This window comes from Colletotrichum tamarilloi, assembly GCF_030869305.1.
Source record: "Colletotrichum tamarilloi strain Tom-12 chromosome Unknown Scaffold_8.1, whole genome shotgun sequence".
NCBI lineage: Eukaryota > Fungi > Ascomycota > Sordariomycetes > Glomerellales > Glomerellaceae > Colletotrichum > Colletotrichum tamarilloi.
This window is the reverse complement of record NW_026849391.1, coordinates 565,874-589,463: the sequence shown is the minus strand read 5'-3', so window position 1 is coordinate 589,463 and position 23,590 is coordinate 565,874. Positions and strand designations below refer to the sequence as shown.

Below are 23,590 nucleotides of genomic sequence, written 5' to 3'. Positions count from 1 at the left end.
GTGCCCTCCGCACACGTTGGACGAAAAAAACAATCCTCGGAGGTTTCCCATGCTCTCATGAAAAATCAAGAGGGGGGAGCCGATTCGTGTCGTCCCCCCTCAGAAAGAATTTCGTTCCCAACTCCAAAGTTCGCCGCGCCATCACCGCTTTCACCCTGCCCTCGCAATCATGCCACACGTCGCCGATCCATCTCCTCCTGACGGGGGTCCATGTGCCGTCGTCGGCTCGTTTCCCTTGAGCCCATCATCTCTGTGCCCGGGCTGGCTCGTCGCTTCGCACCGGCTTGTTCGTGAGGCGGTGGGTAGTGGAGGGCTGGAAGCAGCGGTCCCGGGCTAGCTCTCGCGCTGGGCACGGGGCTTGCCGTAGGTATACCGCCCATCGCGTATGCTGGAGTGCTATATGGGCTGACACCGGTAGTCAGTTCGGCAACTCCCGGAAGCATGCCTCCGCCTCGGCCTGGCGGAAGTCCCTGAATCGGTGCTAAACCGGGGCCGCCTGGCCCCATACCCGCCATCTCATTCGGATCCGGCCCCATCAGCGGCCTGCCAGGAACGCTCTCCCGTCGGGCGGCGATGACTCGTCCACCGGGAATCGGGGATATACCAGGCGGCGGTGGTCGGCTGTATCGGGGGGAAGGCCCGCCAATGTCCCGAGGTAGGCTAGGCTGGGACTGGGTGTGCATGTGCCCCCGAGAAGGAGAGTGCCGGTGGCCACCGCCAGGCTGGTCGACGTTGACCGCGGTCAAAGAAAAGGGCACCACACCGGCCCGTCGAGCCATGTCCGCTTCGCCAAGCTGCCAGTGCATGGCCTCTGCGGCTCGCCAAGGAACGGCCATCTCCTCCGCAACTTTTGCCCACATCTCCGGCTTGAATCTAATTTAACACGTCAGTTTTCTTCTCTCTTCAAGATGGACAAAGCGAATCGAGGGTGATTTCGATGCTCCTGTGATCAAATCATACCTCTCGTACAACCGTGCAAGCTTGTTCTTGCGCTCCTCGTCCCACTCGCTCCGCCTCTCGAGGTAGTTCTGGTAGTGAAGTCGACAACTGATGGCGCTTCTTCCCGGCAGACGTTTCGAGATGTCCTCCCACTTCATTCCGCTCCCCCGAAGTTCGATGATCAAAGCATCTTCCTCCGGCGACCACTTGCTCTGCTTCTTGGCCGGAGACTCCGCTACGTGCGGTGGCATGGCACGCTTGCCGCTCACAGCCAGGCCCGGTGCTACGGGAGGCGGGCCATACGGAGGTAGCCCGCTGACAGGCGCTGTGGCCGCCGTGGTTGCGGTTGCGGACGGGTCTGACGATGATCGGGTATGCTGAGGCGGAGCGGTGGAGGACTCATCTGAGTCGGGAGCCTTCAGGAGAGACGCGATATCCACGGTGACGGTTTGGCCGCCTAAGTAGGTTGGATACGGTCTTGTGTCATGGGCGCGATAGACGCGCGCCAGCTTTTCGGTTTGCTCGACACCACCCAAGAAGGGCAGTTTCTGGAACACTTGGAAAGTTCAAGGTCGGTGAAATTTCCCGACCAGATTCGAAATGGGGACGGTTGTTCGGTGCTCGTTCAAGGTTCTCTTCGCTTCGAGGGTAATGTAAAGTTCAAGGCAGTGTGTCTACTCGTTGGGAATTACGGCAGAGGTGGGTTAGAGTAGGATCACGGGTTGAGAGCGGTGGAGATCGGTGACGCTGGCCCCGTTGCTGGAAGTGGTGAGGGCAACAAAGTTCTCTGATTCTGCCGTGGCTTAACAATGGATGATGTCGATCGTGAGATTGGTAAGAGGAAAAGGCGTTCCGTTTAATCCTGGTGAATAGGCAAAAGGGGGGGAGAAAGATCTGAAAAGGGAAAAGGGACCTGGTTTTAGATCAAGATGGCGGCGTAGCTGGCAGTTTTGAGGAAGTCATCAACATGATTGGGCCAGTTAGAGAAGCCGGCAACCAATGATCGGAAATTGAGCTCGCTCGGTGTCGACGCAGGCAGGCGGGCGGGCGGGCGGACAGCAAAAAGAGGGCGGCGGCGTAAGTATACGTTGGTCAAACTAGGCTGCTAGAAGTCTTCATTAGAAAGCGAAGCTTTACCAGAGTCATCGTTCTCCTACGGAAAGTCGGTAGAGGCCAAGAAAACAAGGTACAAGCCGGTCTACGTCGGGAACTTGCGGTGATGCAGTTTGTGAATGGAAGAGAAAAGAATTAAAATGGACCGAGAAAGTGGTAGTTTGAGGGACGGTGATGGGTTGAAGAGGTGGAGGACGAAGTGGGGGACGGAAGCCGGGGTCTGATTAACAAAGTGACAGGCTCAAAAGACTCTTAAACTGACGAGAGAAAAGTCATCGAAGAAGAAACGAGAAGAGAGTGAGTGAGAGCAAGGGAGGGGTGTGTATAAGGACGGGCGTAGGAGGAGACAAGTTGAGACCCAGGACGACAGTGACGAGCCTAGCAGCAGCAGCAGCAGCGAACATGGAGAGAAAGAGAGGCAGAGAGAGAGAGAGTGTGTGTGAGAAAGCCACCGCGGCTGTGGAGAAGGAAGAGACGACGAGAAAGACGAGCTTTGGGTACGGATGGGAAGTGTGTGTGTGTGTGTGTGTGTGTGTGTGTGCGCGTGTGAGGAGGGTGTGTGAGGATGTGTGTGTTTGGCAAGGGCATAGGCTGGTTAGCTTTTGCAGAACAACACCAGCGCGAGCAGCAGCAGCGACCGGCAGCGAGCAGTGAACGTAGTAATAGGGCAGAAGTTGTATGTCAAGCTCGCATATAGGTAGGGAATGACCAGTGGCAGATGATGGGATCTTGTTGGTGCCGTCCGTCCCTTGCCTGGGCCAGTCCGCCTATTGCCCTGCCCTCATTGAAGAATGCGATGCGGTAGAGGTTGTCGAATAAGGCTCATGAAGGGCTACTTTCACCCAGGCATAGTTTGGGAACCGACATGGGTGGGCGCATGTTTGAAAGACACACGCCCCCCTTCCCGCAGCGCGCTCACAGACACCAGGTGGCTGCCATGCTTTCTTTTCAAGACACACCCCTCTGCAACATACCCTGTCTAGCGTCTGGCCTGGGGCTGGTGTTCTCCCGTATGTTGACACCCTAGATTGCAGCTCCAGTCATGAGGGGTCGTTGTGGTAATAACCAGAGCAAAAGATAGGAGGAGGGAAAAAAAAAGAGACACAGAGAGAGAAAGAATACAATGGAATACCAGGTACTGGGTCGAATGTCCGCTACCAAGCTAGGTGCTAAAATGGCATGGCCACGAATTCATGCATGATGCTTCTCTGGTACTTGGGTAGAGCAGGTCATGGGCAACCCGTGGTACGTCTGGATCAGCGCGTTTAATGCGGTGTCAAAGCCAGAGTCAATGGAGCAAGCTGGATGACAGCTTCTCCGAAGAGCGGGATCCAAGAAACGCTGGTCATAAGGATTGCTTGGATAAGGGTTGGTTCGTGTCCGTGTATGATGACCACACCTGGTCACAGCTCCCTCCCAGACTCGTAGAGCATCGGTTCGATTTGGAGGCTGGTGGGAATCTGGTTGAAGAGGGCGGGAAATTCGAGAGGGCGTCAAGTGTGCATGGCCCATAATCCTAGGGTCCCCGACAGAGTGAGCGTTTGTTTAGGGCAAGACAAGCGTGGAGAGGGCGGAATGTGGTGGGCAGCAGTTTGTCACGAAACCGCATACGGGTGCTGTGGACCCCATGTTTGAAACCTGCGGTTGCTGATGCAATGAAGAGTCGAGTGGACTTCGCACATGCGCATGCTGGTGGGTTGTAATAGATGGGCTCCCGCTTCATGGGATCCTCTTCGTGCCGGCTGACGCTCCTAGGCAGACAGCTGGCGAAGAGAGATGTTGTTAATGGGGGAAGGCCTCGCAAACCGCTACTTATGACAGACATTTCGGAGGCAGCGGTTAGCCTCGTAGAGTTGACCCCATGGTTGGTTAGGCCCCCGACTCCGGCACGCGTAGAAGTCAAACGCGAAACCATGACGGCGCGCATAGTTGAGCAACGAGCAAGCGAGAAACTAAGAGGCGTCTGGAGGATCGGAGACTGGAACACCGGCGGAGGAACCCATCTATCTGATGGGAGGGATGGGTCGGCCGAAGAGGGACAACGAGGGTTCCGATGCTTGGCCGGGCACACTTGAAGGAACTGCTCTCAACTGTGGCTTACCCTGGTCCCGTCTCCTCTGATTTGGGGAGGGGGGACAGCCTCCACCTTTGCCTGTGCGCATCTCCGAGTTGCTGAACTTGTGCTTATGCTGTTCGCCGATCCTAACGGGTTCAACGGGGGTCTGTGAGAGCAAGCAAACGCAGGCTGCATGCGTGTCTTGTACTGTCTTGGGCGGCTCCCTTCCGCGGCTAGTGCTAGTGCAATTGACAAGTCGATGGCGCGGATCGGTTTGACGAGCTGAGCAATCTGAAAATAAAGAGCCGGCAGTATAGCGCAGTACTGTGCTCTGCATCTGGCAGCGGCAACGGCAACGGCAGCGGGAGAACAAGAGCGAAGAAGAGGTGCAGTAAGCCTGATGTCTGTGCGGTCGACACAATGGATGTAAGATGAGGCTTGTCTCGACGAGGCCGGACAGCCAACGGCGGCCGTGACAATGCGCCACTGCCGAACGAGTCGTCGAGGGCGGTTGACTATCCGCAGATGGGCTGGGGCTGGGTTGTGCTGAGAAACATTTGATCAATGCCCTTCATGCCCGGCTACCAATGTCCCATGGCCATATCCATGAGGGCGAGCCAGGAACAGCCTTTACAAAGTCTGTCTTGTCTAGTGTTGGGAATGCCTCCCTTTCCGTCTGGTCAAGTGGTGCTTTGCCTTGCCTTGCCTTGCCTTGCCTCGCTGGTTCTGTTGCTGGTGCTGATGCTGGTGGTGCTCGGCTTGGCCCTTGCCTTGGTCTGATGATGAACTGGCGGTCAGATATGCAGCGCAGCCCAGCGTGCAGTGTCCGTCCAGCAAAGCCTTCCAGGACCAGGGCGGTAATGTTTTCACTGCAGGCGGACAGGCCAAGTATGAGCTTGTGGCCTGGCTGCATCAGTTGCCATGAACCATGATCGTCATGCAACTTGGGGCATGCTTGCTCGCTGCTTTGCTGGCTAGCGGCTTTCGAGCAGCCCTCTTTTGGTCGTCGCAGTCGTATCCTTGACCATCATTGTGTGCCGTGGTGGTTGTAGTAATAGTCATAGTAGTGGTGGTAGTTCTCTTGTTTTTTTTTGTCTTGCCGCTCCAGCGCCATCGGTGTTGTCCACCCTCCACGGCAATGAGGCGACCACGACGTCGTCGTTAGCGTCAAGTCAAGCCACACATGGCTTGGTTGGGCTGTTGATAGCTTGTCTGCTGCCTTCCAGGGGTCTCGGGAGTCCGGTGTTGTAGCTGGACCAGTGTCCACGGCATCGGTGCCTGACATGACGACGGGGCGGTGCATAAAGGAGCAACTAATGGCCAGCAGAGAAGGCAAAGAAGTAAACATTGACTCCGTTCGGGGACATTAGGTTGCGTACGAGAAGAGATGGCGCTGTTGTACAGAGATTGATTGTGTATTCTTGGGAAGAAACGTGGAGCAAATCGGAACGGCGTCCAACATGTAGACTGCTGTGCGTGCGTTCACAATGGGGAGACGCAAGGTTAGTAGCCCTTGGATGACGGAAAGCATTGAGACTGAGATTGAGGTACCGTACCAAAAGTAAGTTGCTGACGTCGGGACAAAGTACACAAGGCAATCTACCTTAGGCCTGAGGTGCGAATTTCTCGCTCTCCTTCCCTCTTTCCGATCTTCTATCGAGTTGTTCCTTTTCTCATTCGTCCTTCTTTCCCTATTCGAACTAACACGACGGGATAAGGCAAGGCAAGGTAGCTACTCTCGATTCGCTGCCTGCCGTACGGCCAAAACTGCTTAGGGTACCTGGGAGAGTTGGCCGGCTTGTAACCTTAACTTACTCGCCCTTACTGTTTTCTCTAGCCTCCGAGGTACCCATATACATCATCGGTACGTACCTGGGGTATGATATGTTTCTTGCTTCTATGCAGGGCACCGAGGTAGCCACTGTGCTAGACAATACTCCGTACGCATAGAGCTCTGGATGCTCCTTTTCTCATTTCGCATTTCGCAACCCTTGGGCCGCAGTTCTTTGCTTCTTCCGGGCGTTCCATTGCTGACGACGGCCTGGCAAGGCAATTGCGCTAGGGGAATTTCTTTGCAACCTTAGTCTAGCCTTGGGACGAGGTTCGGTACGAGACTGGCAAAGGGCCGTCCGTGCAATGGACACCCCAAGTTCCAACGTGGGGAGGCATTTACACTACCTCACCTTAGTCCCCGACGCGCAACGAGCAACTCCCGTCAGCGCCCTAATGTCTTTTTTCTTCCAAGTGCGGTCTGCCGATACCACCTGCCCAGGTCAGGTACAAAGTTTGACTAACTTGGGGCTTTTCAGCGCTGTATATCCGTCCCCGTCTATGCTTCACGCAATCTGGCCAACTAACCTTAGATTCGGGAGGTCACAGTCCAAAACTTACACGCTAACTTTGGCTACCCAGGTTAGGACTTAGTCTCGTGCCCAAAGTAGATTGCTGGCCCAATATGCCCGAAAAATAGTCAAAAAAGTGCTTGAATACGCGTCGGTCAGCTGGCAATTGGGTGTGGAGGGCTGCCCTGAGGATGATTCGGGCTGCCCTTTCATCCTAAGATAGTCTAACATAGCAGACACCAGCACCGTCGCCAACTATCAATGTACCAGGGCACACCGTCTAGAAGCCATTCTTTACGTAGCACAACGAACCAACAGAACTGCTCACCGCCGCCAACATCTGGCATTGTAGTTTGTATGTTCTTGACTCGGGTGCGATAGCGCACCTTGCCCTTTCTCAGCAGCAACATTGCGGTCTTCGCAGCTTGCGGTGAGCAAGTCCAAGGAGACCGATCGATATCACTGACGTTGGATTGCCCTTACCCTCCGCTGTGGTCCTTACGTATCGTTCGGTAGATGACATACATGCGGCTGGTGACTTAGTCTGCAGACCGGGGGCCTCGGCCAGCTAGATAGTTCCGCGCCCAGATTCCTCCATCAAGGACCAGGGCTCTACATGGCATGCGAAACAAGGGAACCATGGAAATTGATGATAACCAAACCCTTCCGCATAGGGAAAAGGATAAGTGGTGAGAATGGCCCGACACCCGCTCGGCATGTTTGTCATGTCGTTGTCCGAACGCCAACAGCAACAGGGGAAGAAAGCGGTACTGTTTTACGCACGTGTCATCGTCTGTTGCTGCGTTTGCTCACTAAACAATGTAACCGAACCCGACATCGTAGAGAAGGGCAGCAGAGGTCAACAACTCGCGCGCCACAACGCTATTGTATATCTGTCTGATCAACGATGGCTTGCGGCGCTTATTGATTGAATTATGATGACTGCTCTGTCGGCCGTACGCGCGTGCTGCGTGAATGTTGCACAGCCGTCGTCGCCGTCGTCGTCCTTTCACGACTAAGCAAGTCAAGTGAGCTGAAGCTCATGTACGTCGATTCCCGCCCTGGTGGCACTGAGACTCGAGAGCCTATTAAATGGCCCTCGACGTAATTAGTAGCCGCCCACCAGCCTACCAGGCACCTTTTGGCTGGGGTTGCATTCCATCCCGGGGCTGACGTCCAAAAGGGATACTATCATTGGACTTTAATTGGGAAACACTCTCGCTGCCCCTCTTTCAAAAAATTCTCATTCGTTTGCTGGCCTTGCATCGTGGCTTTGCTTAGCAGGAGGTCGTCTCGAGGGGGAACCCAGCCTTGCGGGTTCTCATCCCATCACAAAAGGCGAGACATGCTACAGATACCTGGCACGGCAGGCACATCGTACTCCCTAGCCCCCATGGTGGCCCGGCAATAGATTGGAAACAAGGGCAAGGGTAGCAACGGGCGAGGGGACTTCCATCTTTGTAGTCGGTACGTCTTCCGGACTCCTTAGCAGAGCGTGATATAGCCAGAGGTGTTGCGCTGGCTATGCGCCTGTGGAGATCCCTGTCCCGGAGCTGCCTTTCTGGTTGCTCCCGCACCATGACTGATACCGACGTCATGAAGCGATCTGCGAAGAGGAACAGATGGATGAGCATATTGCTCACAACAGGTGGACGGGTAGCCCATTGTCCAGCGTTGGGTTGTGAATGTTTGGGAAGCTCAGGCTATTCTGGGGCAGAAAAGCTGCTCTCGTGATATGTGCACTCCTTCGTCCCTACCATCCTTCGCCTAGATGTTGTCGTTGGGCTTGCGGTCAGAACGAAGTTACTCAATGTTTCCTTGTCTTCTTGCAGTAGATGATTCCTACCGCCCCGAAAAGGATTCGACCTGAGCACCAAATTGTCGGTGACACAAACAAAACCCAACGTGGCGGTGAACGGCAACCAGCATTGCAGAACCGGATCTTTCTTAGGCATAGCGGCAGCCCACTGGCGGATCGGGTAGCAAGGATAGATCTAGCGCGTAGTGGAGGTGCTTTGTCCGTCAAACGCTCAACATCGTCCTTGGCCAGCGGCTGTTAATGCCGTCAGACTTCGGTTGTCCAGCTCCTAGAAAATGATGGTGATGACAAGCGGGACGAAAAAATCGACTTGGCGTGCTTTTAATCCGTCGTTCCTTCTTCCTGGCAATGGTTATCAATAGTCTCATTGAGAGTAATAAAACGTGATGATAATGATGATTGCAATGCAGTCTTGTCGAGTTCGGACGCGGAAAATTGATTTGTGACCAGGGCGCATAGACATGAAAAACGAATCTTGCCTTCGCCAGGGAGGTCAAGGATTGTTCTCGAAAAGAAAGCGCTTTGTGTGTGTGTGTGTGTGTCAATGGGGTTGTCCATCCCGAGTCGAAGGCTCTCTGCCGCAGCTTGTCATCGGCTGCGTGCGAGCAAGTGTCCCATGCCCGCTCCGACTAACCAGATTGAACCTGAGATGGTTGTGTGTATGTGCGCGGGCAGGTGTGTGTGGGTTATCATGATTCTGCAACGAACATGATTATGGATGTTTCATCTTATCCGTTTGCGTTGTCCCTCACCAGTGGTCAGATCCTCACGGTGCTGGTGGCCCTGCACGCACCCTGGAGCTCGCTGTTGTGTCTGCGTACGCAAGAGAGATGGCGAGAGGCTTCTTCTGCATTGTCTTCGAAGGGTTGATGGAGGTGATGCCTCTTCCCGGTCCTACACACCATGACTTGGCATCTTCTGAGCAGTCGTAGGTACACCAGATCCGTTTGTCAGGCCACAATGACTACTGTGAAGCAAGTGCTGATAAGTAACCCTGGGTAGAATTGGGCCGCGGGCTAGACCGGAGCGGACCAGACGAGACGGAGCTTTGCATGCGCGAAATCTGGCGTTTGACTGCATCGATGCCGCTGTTGCCATGTTGTGCTTCCCGACCAAACGGTTCCCGTAATTGAGGAGTGCAAACGGCGACTCGCCAATCATGATCAATGGCATTGTTCCCACCGGCCGAAGGTTAAACTTGTCTGAAGCGGTCTCGGACGGCTGCACCTGATTTTGTGTGACAATGTCACGAAGCAAGATTCTTATTTCTGCGTCAAGGTTCAGCTTTGACTGAAGACCCGGGTTGGCATGTCTCTTGGATATGTCGTATCGTGGATGTCCCCGACCTGGTGTCCGGGTTGGAACTGCTGCCATGTTTGGTACGAAGGCGCCAGTCAGGCTTGCCCAGGGATGCCTAACGACGGCTGGTGATGTACATTGAAAGACTGGGAATCCTGTTTCTGGTTCTGGCCTTGCTGTTCTCATGTGGCGGTGAGCGAACAGAGGTTGGGCGAGGATGAGGACGAGGCGGTGGTCGAATGAGGGGGAAACACCGACAAGAAAGGATGTGGCGGATGGGTTGACAAGTCATCAACTCAGTTGAAGAAGAAGGAGAGAAGCCCATTCGTAAGGTATGTACCTACAGATGATGCTTCCCTTTCCCTTGGTTCGTTCGATTGGGAGGGATTGGGGGCGAGAGCTTGACTGCTTGAGTACGACTGGAAGTACTTCGTACAGTACCTCTCGCAGTACTCCGTACCTCTTGGAGCAATTGCCCAGCGGTAAGGTACCTAGGGACGGGCACCGCAGATGGAACAAGAACGAGGAGGGGGAGGAGGAGGGGCAGACGGGTTACACCAAGGTACGTATCGTTTGTGGCTGGTGCCTGCCTTCCTTAGCTGGCACGGCTGGCTGGTGGGTTTGAGCCTTTGAGGGAAGGTTGAGACTGGACGCCAATGCCGTCAGGCGCTAGTCTCACACCCCCTCCGTTACCCACTTCCTGGTAAGTGAGGCTTGAACCGCCTCCACGTTCGCTCTTGATCGGATTTCACCCACTGATCCTCATTTTCAGTCCAGGCACACACGACGGTTGAACTTCTCTTGACCGCGCCTTGGTTCTTGGAGCCTGACACTGACCGAAGGAGGAAAAAAAACACATTTGCAACCTCAATCAACGTCACCGGGCAATCTACCGACGCACTACTCTATCGTCTACGCCCGTTCACCCCGCTGCTACCCCAATACTCAGCAGCCCAAGAGCCACTGGGTCGTGCATCTGACTTGCATCTAACGGGTTCGTTCCCATCCAGCCCTATTGTGCAGCCCCCTCCTCGGCCCAGAGGAAATTGCCCGGTTGGTACCTAATCTGTTCGGTTCCAGAACCCTGCCGTCATCGTCCCTTTCGCGGCTCGTCAACGTCTTCCGACCAAAACTCCCTCGCCTACCTTACCTCCGCAGAACTCCAGATACGCAACAAGCTCGACGAGGCCCCACGTGTTCCTCGTAGTCTAGCCCTGATTTCTTTCCATTCGTTCCATTCGGCCCCAGAAGCCAGCCCAAGTTGCCCGCCATGGCCGATGTTCCTCTGCATGTCATTTCGGAAAACTCCTCGTCAGAGCGCCGCATCACCCCATCATGGACCATCAGCCAGCTGAGGTCCAAGCTGGAACCCATTACCGGTATCCCGCCCTCGTCCCAGAGAATCAGCCTCAAAACAGCCTCGGCCACGGTTCCGATTGAAGCATCCGATGAGGACAGCGCCTACTTGACAGCTTTTCCCCTGGCACCCTACGCCGAGCTGCATGTAAGTAGCCCCCTTATTCGTCTCAACATGCCACCCAGCTCGTTGTCTAGGTCGACTTCCGAGCATGCTTCTCCTTTCCATGACCACAATGCCACCGTCGGATCTATGAGGGTGATCTGTAGTCATTGTCACGGAGATAACCGAGATTAACTACCTGCCTCCGGCAGTAGCATGGCTTGTGAGCCTCGTTGTCGGGACTTACAGCTTACTGCCTCCTTAGGCAACCGGCCAGCCATGCTCGTAACTAGGTGAATCATTACTGATCGTTCTACATTTAGGTGGCTGACACTCGGCCGGCGGGAGCTCGCCCGAATTTTACCGATACTTCGGGAGTTGAGAAGTATGTTATGCCAGAGGAGGAGTACGCCAAAAAGTCCGATTCTGTGCTGGCCTGGAAGAAGGCTCAGAAGCTTGGTCGCTTCGACCCCGACGCGCCAAGCCACGAGCAGGCCAAGATTGATGCTTTACAGCAAGAAATCGAGCAAAAGGGCATTCAAGTCGGTAAACGATGCCGTGTGGGCGGAGAAGATTCTCGGAGAGGAACTGTCCGGTATGTTGGTGATGTCAAGGAAATCCCTGGCGGTCTGGGTCCTTGGATCGGAGTTCATCTTGATGAACCCGTTGGTAAGAACGACGGCAGCATTGCCGGAACGCGGTATTGGGGCGAGGAATCGACTCTGAAGCATGGAGTCTTTGTGAGGCCCGAGCGGGTTGAGGTTGGCAACTGGCCAGTCCTGGACGACCTGGAAGACATGGAAGAGATCTGAGAGAAGCGAAGCGCCATCTCGGCGCCATCTTTACCGCGCTTTGGAGTTCTTGTCCAAGGCCCATTCAGATGGTCGCGTGGCTACTTGCAGACAAACCCCGTTTCTTCTGTGCAGCAGTCCCCAGCCAAAGTCCGGATATGCAAATGGGACGAACTCGCGCGTCAAGGTTCCATGAGTGGTTGGTGGAGATGGGCCCACGTTCCTTCGACGGAGAGCTGAGGTCTTGGACTGATCAGCAAAGTCGCCAGTTGGGGGGTCGATGCAGTAATAGGAAGTTTCGATGCTTTTTCCTCTTTCGAGTAGAATGCCCTGTGTGCGAAACCGGTGGTTCGACAGTGTCGTCGAGGACCAGACCCAATCTGTATCATCAATATCGGACGGTGTCCAAGTCCATCGCATTTCTCGACACCTCGTTGCTTTCTCCTACTTTCGGCACATCTTCAGATGAACTGGCCTTGGGGTTGAGTTCGTTTCCTGTCTTTGAGAATCCGAACCGGGCGTTGCTACAACCATCGACTGGCATCTTCCACGGGAAGGAAGTCTCTGACTCGGACCCGGCGGCATGAGAACGCCTATTTTCTGTGACCGGCTGCTTCCCGAGCCAGGTCTTTGCGCACAATGCTTTTGACCGTAGTCTCAGCGTCGGAAACCAGATGGCTTCTGAACGCCATCCAGATCAGGGCCAACGTTCATTTTGGTCGGATGACTTTAAACGGCCTCGCGACCAAGTTCATGAGCTGTTTTGCCAGCGATTGTTGCAGAACTTCCCGCGGGACAGACTGAAGCAGTAGTAAAGTACTGGTGTCAGAATCACCGATTCCATCACGGAGTATTGTCGAAGACTCTTTCAGCGACGAAACGCCGTCGACACATTGTAAACCTCCGGCTGGCTATAAGGTCAGAAGTTTCTCTGGGGCATGCATAAGATATCACGATACCGTTTTGTGTCAATGATTTCATCACGCATGGTCCGCTCCGGCGACGTGACTCGATCTCGACGACAGGGTGAGGTCTCGTTCTCGGTGCCTGATCTTCTAACAATGGAATAAAGGTTAAGAGTCTACAAGGAAAAAAGGAACAGGAGGGTTTGTGGGGTGTAGGACAAAAGATGCAGTAAGTTTGCAGTCAGGAATGGCATGAACGAAGACAGGAATCCTATCCAGCGTTTGTCAGGGAATACCGAGTCTCGCTAACTTTGGATAGGTTTTGGAAAGCGTGAATCAGGCGTCTGCCGACCCCGTGCTGAGTCTTGAGGCTCCTGGCGGATAGGGCAGATGATGATCTGGGGAAGCACCGTCGATGCTAGCTAGTAGTCATGGATCCGGGATAGACAAATTTCTCGGACACGACAGGTGTTTGAACCGGAAATACAACTACTATATACCTGGCATGTGTTTCTACCCAATGCACGGCGAGTGTGGCTGCTAGATGGCAAGCGATCCTTCCCTTTATCCATCGATTTCTCAAGCCCAGCTCTGACTGATGGCATTGCACAGATTGCTTGAAAACTTCATCTTTTATATGAATGCTGCGAGATTGTATGGTAATACAATGTTCCTACACGCTTCTAGCAGCACTGAGGCATCTTGCATGCCGTGAAAACCTCTACGATGCCTTCCAACAAGCTGCGTCTCACGTGAAGCCGGCTGCGGCCTGCCACGAGAGTGAAGATTCAGAAATAGAGGTACGAGATTTGGCAGAAACGAGCACGAGTATTTCTGCCGCATGGATGGCAAAGAGACGAGTTTAGCATCTGAGACTGAACGACGGTCGATCCCTAATGCAAAGGTGCAGGGAAGGTTCCGAAGCAGCCGAATGGGAGGGCGGGCGAACCACAAACAATGTTTGCATTGGCGTGGCGTTCGTCAAGCTGGCCAGATGGGGGTCCAGTAAAAAGTATCAGACAAGCGCGAGATCAATGCATATAATGCAATGCCAAACGTTATGTTGAGGAGAGTTGGGACAAAGGCCGCATCCCTACTCCGGATCGTCCAGAGTTGTTCATCCATGGATATGACGAAGGGAAGCTTGAAGTTTGACGTCGGAGGTGTGTGCCGGGCGGTAGTTTACGAAGGAGGAAAAAAGGCAGACGGGAAAGGACCGGGGGTCCGGGTGGATGAGGAGGGTTTGCGGCCTTGCAAAAGTGTCGTGGGCGGGCTGCTACGGGGGTCAGCCTGGGACGGACAGCCGAGTACGGGGCTTCGGCCTTGGAACGGAGTGCGAAACTGAGAGAGAAAAGATTCAGACGTCGATTTCATTTGCGCTGTGGTTTTTGATCAGTTGGATTGCTCGTGACGCGACGGCTCGTCAGCCGCGATTGCGCGCCTTCAGTCAAGGCGAGGCTTCACAAACAGAAGCGGAAGCGGAAGCTGCCCATGTGAGAATGAGCTCATCATACCAGGCGGAGCCGGCTCGTCAGCCGGACACGGCATTATCCTAAACCTCCGAATATTTACCTTGGCGAAGCAGACCAAACGAATACAGCGTCAGCTTCCGAGAACGTATCCGGGCTCCTCGGGAGGTTTTCTTCTGAAGTGTATTCGGAGGAAGATGCGGAACGCAGTGGCTGACCTGAGCACATGTTGGCGAACAAGGTTGGGCGAGGAAAAGGTTCAGCAAAAGTATGTGGCAGGAAAGAGAACACCACGTGGAATTGCGGAGGAGAAAGGTCAGCGGGTAGACCGAGGGCTACTTATCCCCAGAGAGTGGACTGAAGAGCCAAACGCTACGCAAGAACTTGGTATCCGAACTGACCGGAGATCAAGTCACTTCTTGAAGCAGAGCCCTCTCTGGCGAGGGACAACGAGGCAGGGTTCATTATACAGGGGGCATGATCTAGGGCATGGACCTAGCCATGGGAACTCTTTCTCTCGCTTGAGGCTCTTTTTGCAATCTGTACGGGACGTCGTTGTCAGAGGTTAAGGGGGTTCGCGGTACATAGTGGTTTACGTGCTGGTCCTTGACTATAACCTGCCGGACTACCGAATTGGCGAGACGTCAAAAAGACTCAAGGAGTACAGGTACGGATAGATTGCCCATGGTTCAGGCCGATCTGTCTAGACCGGCTGAGATGGGCGCCAATGCCAATCTACCGCGCGACAGGGCTGATGCCGATCCCCGAATGTGGGCTGTCAATGGCGACAAAGATGGAGCTGCGGTTGTCTGGAGTTGATGGGAGTGTGGTCTGAGACTCTGCGGTACTTGGATGAGTAGAGATGGTTTGCGAGTGCTTTGCCGCGGTACGCTCAAGTGAATCGATATCAGGCGTGGGGATATTGGCGGTCCGATACGCGGAATAATTAGGATCTGAGATGAGTTTAGGTAACGAACTACCTACGTGAGGGCTTGCGAAGTAGACTACTGGTTAAAACTAGACAATGCAGAAGACAACGGTGGTGAAGTGTAAAGTACGCCTAAAGACGACAATCGGAGGGGAAAAATGAAGGGCAGCGCATAGATGAGACAACCGGGCGTGCGATGGACGATATAGCATTGAGCTCTATCGGTTTGAGTTGCGCTCAAACGGGGCTCGCCGTCTCAGTGTGGTCGGAGGTTTTTCATTCGGCTAAAGGGGGGGGGGGGGGCGCCAGCGCGTAAAGGCGAAGGACACAGTGGTTGTCTGCCCCCTGTTACCCGCTTACCGAAACCATTGAGCCTCCTGCTGGATAAGTCTGGCTCGGCTGGCCGGGAGAGAGGGTAAGAGAGAGAGAAGAGAACGGATCGGGACAGAGAAGAGAAGAGAGAGGAGGCTGTCCGGAGTATTGGCGAGGCACGGGACGGTCGGGATGCAGGGATCCCGAGGACCAGATTTGCGGTTGATATGGGAGTTTTGCGGGGGAAGAATGGAAGAAGTCGTGAAAGGGGCGCGGCTGTCTGTGTGGTTACAGATTCCCCATGGGACGTTCACGCATTTTGCATCACATTAGCTTCCTTTTCTTCATCCATAATTCCCCGTCCCGACTACCTACCACGGAACCAATTGTGTTGATTCTCGTCATCCCGTCCGTCGCCCGCATCCCGAAAGAAAAGGGGGCTATTCCAGGCCTTTTTTATGTATACGGCAGATTTTGGATCAGGATAGGAAACGGAGGGAGCATAGCATTTACGGATGATCCGAAGCGGGTTGGCAGTGGCCGGGGGGCCTCGCTTGAACGGAGGCAGCTGTGAGGCGTCACAGGGCAGTCTCGAAGGGCTTGCCAAGACCGGGTCCTACGGTCGCATCAGATGCGTTGGCGATCTGTGCAAGGGCTCTGAGGCTCCTCATCCCCATCGTCCCCTTGCGAGCTGTCCCCCGCGAGCGAGCCGGGATTCGGAGGAGGGAGAGCAGGCACGCTTAGGCGGTTGTTTTTCGGAGGGGAAATGGGTTCTTCCCGAATACTTGGTGTCGCACAATGAATGCGGCTCACTTTCTGCCGTGTTCCTGCTGCGGTTTGTTTTGCTTGAGGCTCTGGGCCAGCCCTTTTTGCGGCTTTTGCGGCTTTGCCCCTCTTTCCATGCCGTTGTGGACCTTGCCGGTAGGCGGTTAACCTCCGTGTCGCATAATTGAGCCTCTCGTTATCTTATTGTGTACGGATACTCTGTCATTATCTCTCGTCCCCGACGTCTCGGGTTGGGAGCCGAGGGCAGATCGAGGCCCTTACCCCCTCGTCTGATGCTGCGGCTGTGCCGTTGTCTTTTTTGGTTATTGTTGATGCTGCTTCATTGCCAGGAACGTGATGGTGTTGTTGATGTTGATGGGCTTACGCAATGGATCTAGTGTCTCGTATGCAGCCATGACAGCGTTCGCGGTCAGTTGGTGGTTCGTGCCATCGTGCAGGAGTTCCTCTCATCATTTTCCGTTGGTTATTCTCCGATGACAGAAGGTATTAGTTCGATCGAAGGCCTGGGACGAAATGAAGGCCTGACTCGAGGTTTGAGTCGTGCTGTGCGAGGACTCGCGAAGTGACTCGGCTACTGGGGCTCATTCTCATCGCGACGAGGAAATGAGATTTGGTGTAACAATTCGATACTGGTATTTCAATGAAAACGGTGAATTTTGAATCAAGTCTGCTGGGCCGCCCAGCAAACGCCCAGGCTTGGCTGTCTCTCTTTACCTTACGTTGATGAGAGAGCCAAAGAGCGTAGGCCAGTCAGAACGCGCCAAATGTTGCCGTTTTGTTCGGGATTTTGCTGCCGGGGACTCTGTCAAAACACACGGGAAATGGTCGCCCTCTCTGAACGGGCGTCGCGCGGGTTTGTGATTGTAAACAAGGGCACTTTCGGAAACGAGTTGATTCGATAACATCCGTATATCGCGATTCAAGTCTCGTGAGCAAGTTGTTTTTGATTTCCAATGAGGCGCAATGAATGGAAAACAGGTTAGAGGTCCCACCTGCCTAAGAAGGTATTTCAAGCACTCAAATTCTCGGATGCGATGGCTTCCATTTAATTGGCAATGTGGGAAACCTAAGAATGGAGAGAAAAGAGTTAAGCATTGAACTCTGAGAGAACATTGAGAAAGCAACAGGTTCGAAGTTCGAAGCAGGCGGGTACCTCGGAATATTTGCGATTGACGTGGCCCCATCGAGTAAGGTATCACCCCACCCGGTTTTAGGCGTGCGGGTACATTTAGACGGAGCTCCTCGACTCGCTTCACTAACGTTCCTGACTCTCTAGTGTGGTCTCGCGCGGTCTCGAAAGGTCAGAGACAACCTTGAAAGTCAGAAAACCGGGCATCTGAGGCAAATCTTCTGACCCAGTCACAGCCCGCGAAATATGACATGACCCTCGACAGAGTGGGACTTTAGCTTCGTCTGTCGTGGAATCAGATCAGGTTCATCTCAGCTTATTGCAGATGGGTGGTGATGTGCACTGGCAACTGGAAGGAAAGATACTGGATAATGCACGTATTCGCCGTTTTGGTCAGCTCTTGGTCAGTCAGATAATACCTTAATAAACCGCAACTAACTACCAACCTAACGTCCCAAATGGCGCGATATACGCTATGCGATACGGATATTCTCGTTAGAACAGAGTTCCTCGCTGTCTCAAGTTTTTGCTGTGCCTCAATTGCGGCTCTGTTCCCTGCGGTCAAGAGGGGAGAATGACATGTACAGTTAAACATGACCCCCTAGCCAATTGTTACACACGGAGAAATTATTGTAGACTGCGATGGATTATCAGCAACTGGATAATCCCGTCGAGTAACCCGACACGAGACCACATCATCCACAGCCCGCACCTTATTATCCTGTCCCAGTTCTGCTACAGCTGACCAACCCCCCGGGTGCCCGGGCTGCCCTGTGTCGCCGCAAGTGAGACCGACCTCCGCTGTCCGTCTCTCCACATTCGTCTTGGCGCTCGCGATTCCTCCACTAAGGTAGACAAGGGTACTTGACTGGCCCTGCCAGAGACCACCAAAATCCCATGTATCCCTACACCTTGAATACTCGTAGTCTCGTACCGCTGATGCCCGTCCGGCTCACTTGCCGTGCGTCTCTTTTGGTGACCCGCCACTACCGTTCCTTCCCCATCCCTTCCGGTGACTTTTGTCTCTCTTCCCTCCTCCTCCTCTTCCTACAACCACCACCCACGACCCCGTCACCACTACCCGCCGAGCCGCCCTTCTTTTTCCCATCCGCATCTCAACATTCACCCAAATCACCAACGGACGATTGCGACAGTAATAACGACGACGACACCCCGATACTTACCCGCCACCACCCCGCAGACAGGCACGATTTCAACTGAGTACAACAAACGCACATTCGCTCGGCCGCTACACGATCAAATCTTGGGAATGGAAATAACCATCTGATATTCACGGTTCCGAGGCGATGTGACACGCCAATCCCCCTCCTCTTCCAACAATCGGCCTGCCAGCAAGCGAGCCCGACCAAACTCCCCGTCACCAAATCTGCGAACGCATTGTGCTGCGTGCTGCCATCTCCACCTCGTGCGACTTGAGCCATCATACCAACCAGTCTACGCCTTTTGCACTACTCTTCCGACATATTTCCTCGAGCGCCTCCTCATTCCTCAGGTCGCACCACTTGTCGTTCGAAATTGACAACCCTTCCCGTCGCTCTTCCCCTCTCCCTCCGTTCCGCCCAAAAGCGACGTCGACCGTCGTGCGAACGTGAGAAGAGGCGTAATCCAATCGACAGGCGAGATGGCGTCGTTATTGCTACGGGTCCTGGCTTGCGCCGTCGTCGGTGTTATGGCGCAGGCCGCAACCATCACCCCCGAGAACGATATCCCATCGTGGAGCGAGAGGTCGGCCATGCAGATGTCCCTGTCGACGGCTGGTGGCACCGTCCCACTGTCGTTCATCGTCATGCCGTCGACGGAGAACCTGGGGTTGAATCAGTCCGACGTTGTTCGCGGGGTACGAAACCTTCCGTCGCCTGGTCGGGCAGCGCAAAACTGTCGCTGCTCATCCAAGGATGTGGAACACTTTACTAACAACCTAATAGGCCGTTCGTATTGAGGGTACCATGGTAGCCGCCGACTCTTCGAATTACAACCAAATTAAATCAAATACTCAGGTCGCGTACCTTTCTTGCGACACCCAAGACGGCAGTGGCTTCATCAACCCTAACATGATGCTGGGCACCCTGATGGAAAACAAGCCAAAGGCTATTGTCTTGTATAGCACGGTCGGCAACTGGTGTATGCTTTCCGGCTCGGACCTGACGTATTACTCCATCTTCACTATGGCGGATGCTGGAGATTCTCAACAAGCCCTGCGTATTCTCAACGGCACAAATGAGGCGGACCAGCTCAAGGTCATCATCACAGGAAACGCGACAGGCGCTGCGAGTGATGGTGGAAACGGCGGCGGCGGCAACAACTCTGCTGTCGCCATGAGCATCCTGTACAGCATTACGGGCCTGATTACACTGCTTTTCTTGATTATCATCGCCACCGGCGCCGTCAGGGCTCACCGCTACCCTGAAAGATACGGTCCCAGGAACGGGTTCAACGGCCGTCCCCGCCAGAGCCGTGCCAAGGGCCTCGCTCGCGCTGTGCTGGATACCCTGCCCATTGTCAAATTTGGCGAGCGGCAGGAGGCGAAGCCGGATCCTAACATCGAATTGGAGAGCGCGTCAAACGTACCAACCAACGACACGGCTGTTGAGAGGCAGGGTGCTGCTGCTCCAGTGAGTACCAAGGATGTCGGGGCCACTGCTACAGCGACAGAAACAGCCCCCGCTACGACTAGCGATGCGGCCGCCACTGCGACTGGTGCTCTTTCTGCAGGCGGAGCTGCTGCAACTGTCGCCGGCGCCGCCAAGAGTGCTGGTTCCGACACCCCAGCTGCTGGAGGACAGGAGGATGAGCATCTTGGTTGCTCAATCTGCACCGAAGATTTCACCGTGGGTGAAGATGTCCGCGTGCTGCCCTGCAACCACAAGTTCCACCCCAATTGTGTAGACCCCTGGCTGGTCAACGTCTCAGGCACATGCCCGTTATGGTGAGTTTAGTTTGCTATCTTCTCGCAGAGCCCATGCCGCGTCGTCTCAGACACGAACTAGGCTTTCACTGGATATTCTGCTAACACTTATTTTCAGCCGTCTTGACCTCCGCCCACAAGGCGAAGCAGAGAATCCTAGTGATGAACTTCCGCCCCCGCTTGAGCTGGATGGTCATGAGAGCGATGGCTCTTCCACCTCGCAGCGACGGAGGACACGATTGTTTGACCTCAACAGGTTGAGGCATGCTTCGGCAGAAGAGCGTATTCAAGCCCTTCGACAATACCGTACCCAGCACCAAGTACAGGGTGAAGCTGGGAGCAGCGCGGTCGACGTTGGAGGTGAGGAGAGGAACGATAGGAGCCGCAGGGCAAGATTAGCCGACAAGTTCCGGATTCGAACGGGACCTCAGTCCTAAATCAACGTAAAGGGCATTCAGCACATTGGCGTAGACTACGAAAGGCGGGTGTACCCAAGCAAGTCTTGGAGGAAATATTAACGACACGAGAGAACAACGACTACAACAGCACAACACACACATTGACGATGACGAAGGGTGTCACAGGCATCAATGTGGAAGAGATCCCCTTTTCAAGTTTCGACGGATAGACATTGGCGTTCTGGGCACAAAACAACATCAAGGACAGCATTGCATGGCGTTGAGCGGGTTATGGAAGCATGGCGGAAATGTGACGCCGGCTTACTCCATTTGCTTTCAGCCGTTGAGCGTTGAGCGACGGCGACTGTACATTTGGCTAGCCCGTGTTGTTCAACGGAGTCAGCCCTGGCATGATGGATACGGACAAACGCCATCAAGCTGATGGCTCGGGATGAGGACGGCGAGGAGGGGAAGGGTTTGAAATGAGAACCGTCGTCAACCCCAACGCCTGCACAATTCAGCCATGGGTTGGGCCTAGGAACCACACGGGCTGTTTATCGTTTTAGAAGCAAAACCAGAGCATGTTATTCAGAGGAGGTGAGCGAACAGTGCATAGCATAGACAGGATTTGAATGACGATCTGAATTAAATGACTCGACTAGCCTGTTGGTGATCCATCACCCATGTCTCTTTGAGAGTTGGCAAGTAGGAGAGAGAGAGAGAGAGAGAGAGAGAGAGAGAGAGAGAATAATCGTACACACTCAGAGCCCAGACTAGCCATCTGGAATCAATTGACGCCAAAGACGATGGGGATGATACGGGCGGGCTCTTGTGGCTTGAAGGGGATAGAGAAAAGTTGAAGAACGGGTTTAGCGTCCAGCCTACCTTGGACGGCAATGATCTACTTTGATGCGTGGCGTTTTGGTGCCTACACCAGCTCCAGCGGAAGGAAGGCAGGAGGTGGGAGGGCCAAGGAGAGGAGGAAAGAGGTGGATAGTTCCGCGCGGAAAGTTCGGCGGCGGCGGCGAAGAGGATGGCGAGCACGGCGAGGAGGAACCCGTTTGTGAACGGATAAAGAGAACGGGAAGGAGGGGAGAGGCAAAGCTGTAGCGGAAATGCTTGCCCCTCTTGGTGCGAAGGAAGTAGCTAGGTAAGGCAGGAGAAGTGGCAACGAACGGGAAGTTCCCGAGGTTCTTTCCTTTCGTGGCTTTAGGGACTTTGCCTTGAGGAGCTCGTCCTTGGGGAGAATTCTGTTTCGGCCGGAGTACGGGCGGCGCGGAGGAGTGGGCGGGATGAACTAGTTTGTTGTAGTCAGGGGCGGGTTGTTGGTGATCCTTCTTCTTGGTGCGGTTGGTGTTTTTCCTTACTGGGTAATTCTTGCGTTTCGAAGTTTTTGCTAGCTTGGAGGACGCTGGGGATCTTTGAGAGAGGTTTGGCCGGGGCGAGTATCTCTGCAGATTGAACGTTGTGGCTATTTACAAGCCATCTGACTCCATGAAAGTTGGAAGATCTTCCCCTTCGCAGCCAGGCCAGAGACCGAGATCTTCGTTTGGCTTATCTAGAAGCCACCGCCAACGTTTCACAAGACTCCATTGTCTGACTATCCAGTTTATAAAGTTTTGCGAGCATTTCTAGAAGCTATTCCGTAGTGTCAGAAAATCTGTCTTGATTGTTTGTCTTTGCGCTGCAGCTCTTTGTACCGCTAAGTTATTGCGAGCGATCTACAGGCCCGAGAGGGTTTATTCTTATGACGAGAGCTTTGAGGGCCTTGGCAGAGGCGACGAATTACCCGATGAAGGTAAGACATCTTAAACTCCTCATCTGACTCACGTCTTGAACCTGACCTTGGCGGATTTGTACATGTTTACTGTGTATTGTATTCAATGTACATGAAGCCGTAGAAAAGTTCACCCTTTTCGAGTGTATTTGTACGTAATTACCCTTTACTAGCGTATGTTGGAACATACGTATCTCTTTGGCTTAGTCCTATTATGGGAGATTTTGAAGATCTGTCCTGAAGGAGTGCTCCGTCTACTCTGAACAATGCTTCTGTACTTATGTATGAAGAAGCTCCCATCATTGTGCAATAGGCAGGCCCATGGTGATTTGCCAAGACACGAAGATGGCTCACGCGGCAGGCACCACGGCACTGGGGAGGACCGAGGAGGTTCCAAATGTCTCAGAGGGGCTTTTTGCTTGAGTTCGCCGTGTCTCACAGAGATCGTCGACGACTAGATCCGTCCATCCAAATCCGGTGGACGAAGATCATCCTCATGCAAGCTCTCAGGGTGCCAAGAGTCCCGAGAACCAGACTGCTGGGGACCTTGTAAGTGGTCATCTGAGAGCTCTCGCGGATTCACTCTGGAATGTCTTGTCTCAGAGCGGGCGGGCCCCATCGTGCACTGGATGGGATCCCGTGGAAGAAAAGAAAACAGATGAACTGTAGGTAACACAAAGTCGAGGTGATGGAAAACCTTGTTTTCTACGGACCGGTGGGATGCGGTAGGGAAGGGTAGACCAGATGCCCCAATCTACCCGCAAGTACTTCCTTTCGGCGCCGTGAATGGGCACAGCAGTCCGGCGAGGTATGGTTGATGGTGGTTTGATTCAAGGTACTCCTCTAGTCTCCTGTAGAACCATGAAAAGGGAAAAGGTTGAGGTCTCGGACCTCACGCTACCCTCAAGAGGCGCTGGCCGAAATGAGGATCGCGTATCTTGGATCACGGGCTTGCCGGGCCGGCGAGCTTGGCATTCGACGAGAGATCTGGCGGGCCGCGAACGAGATTAGATGGCGGATTGATTTAGTCACGGGAGTGAGGGAGTGAAGGAGTGAAAGGGTTTTCGAACATTCTACACGTAAGAGAGAACGTTTGCGCAAAAGTTGATCGTCCGGGTCTCGAGAGGAGCATCGTGCATGGC

The 23,590-nt window shown here is 54.0% G+C and overlaps 5 protein-coding genes across 5 annotated transcripts; 3 read left to right on the top strand and 2 right to left on the bottom strand.

Moving 5' to 3' along the window:
• Positions 1-167: 167 nt before the first annotated feature.
• On the bottom strand, positions 168-2,085 carry CTAM01_03537 (MYB DNA-binding domain-containing protein; the record flags this gene model as incomplete). Its single annotated transcript, XM_060519572.1, has 3 exons — positions 168-873; positions 961-1,487; positions 2,077-2,085. 3 exons carry the CDS (start codon positions 2,083-2,085, stop codon positions 168-170), a joined length of 1,242 nt encoding a protein of 413 aa, XP_060385778.1.
• An 8,753-nt stretch (positions 2,086-10,838) lies between these two features.
• CTAM01_03536 (CAP-Gly domain-containing protein) lies at positions 10,839-11,839 on the top strand (the record flags this gene model as incomplete). The annotated part of the gene is made up of 2 exons (XM_060519571.1): positions 10,839-11,072; positions 11,351-11,839. The coding sequence occupies 2 exons, from the start codon at positions 10,839-10,841 to the stop codon at positions 11,837-11,839; spliced, it is 723 nt and encodes a 240-aa protein (XP_060385777.1).
• A 3,537-nt stretch (positions 11,840-15,376) lies between these two features.
• Positions 15,377-15,727, bottom strand: CTAM01_03535 (uncharacterized protein; the record flags this gene model as incomplete). Its single annotated transcript, XM_060519570.1, has 1 exon — positions 15,377-15,727. A coding segment is annotated over one exon (351 nt), but the record flags the coding sequence as incomplete, so codon positions are not given.
• Positions 15,728-15,947: 220 nt separating this feature from the next.
• Positions 15,948-16,784, top strand: CTAM01_03534 (uncharacterized protein; the record flags this gene model as incomplete). Its single annotated transcript, XM_060519569.1, has 2 exons — positions 15,948-16,267; positions 16,610-16,784. The coding sequence occupies 2 exons, from the start codon at positions 15,948-15,950 to the stop codon at positions 16,782-16,784; spliced, it is 495 nt and encodes a 164-aa protein (XP_060385775.1).
• Positions 16,785-18,989: 2,205 nt separating this feature from the next.
• Positions 18,990-20,710, top strand: CTAM01_03533 (uncharacterized protein; the record flags this gene model as incomplete). The annotated part of the gene is made up of 3 exons (XM_060519568.1): positions 18,990-19,205; positions 19,294-20,294; positions 20,392-20,710. The coding sequence occupies 3 exons, from the start codon at positions 18,990-18,992 to the stop codon at positions 20,708-20,710; spliced, it is 1,536 nt and encodes a 511-aa protein (XP_060385774.1).
• Positions 20,711-23,590: the final 2,880 nt, after the last annotated feature.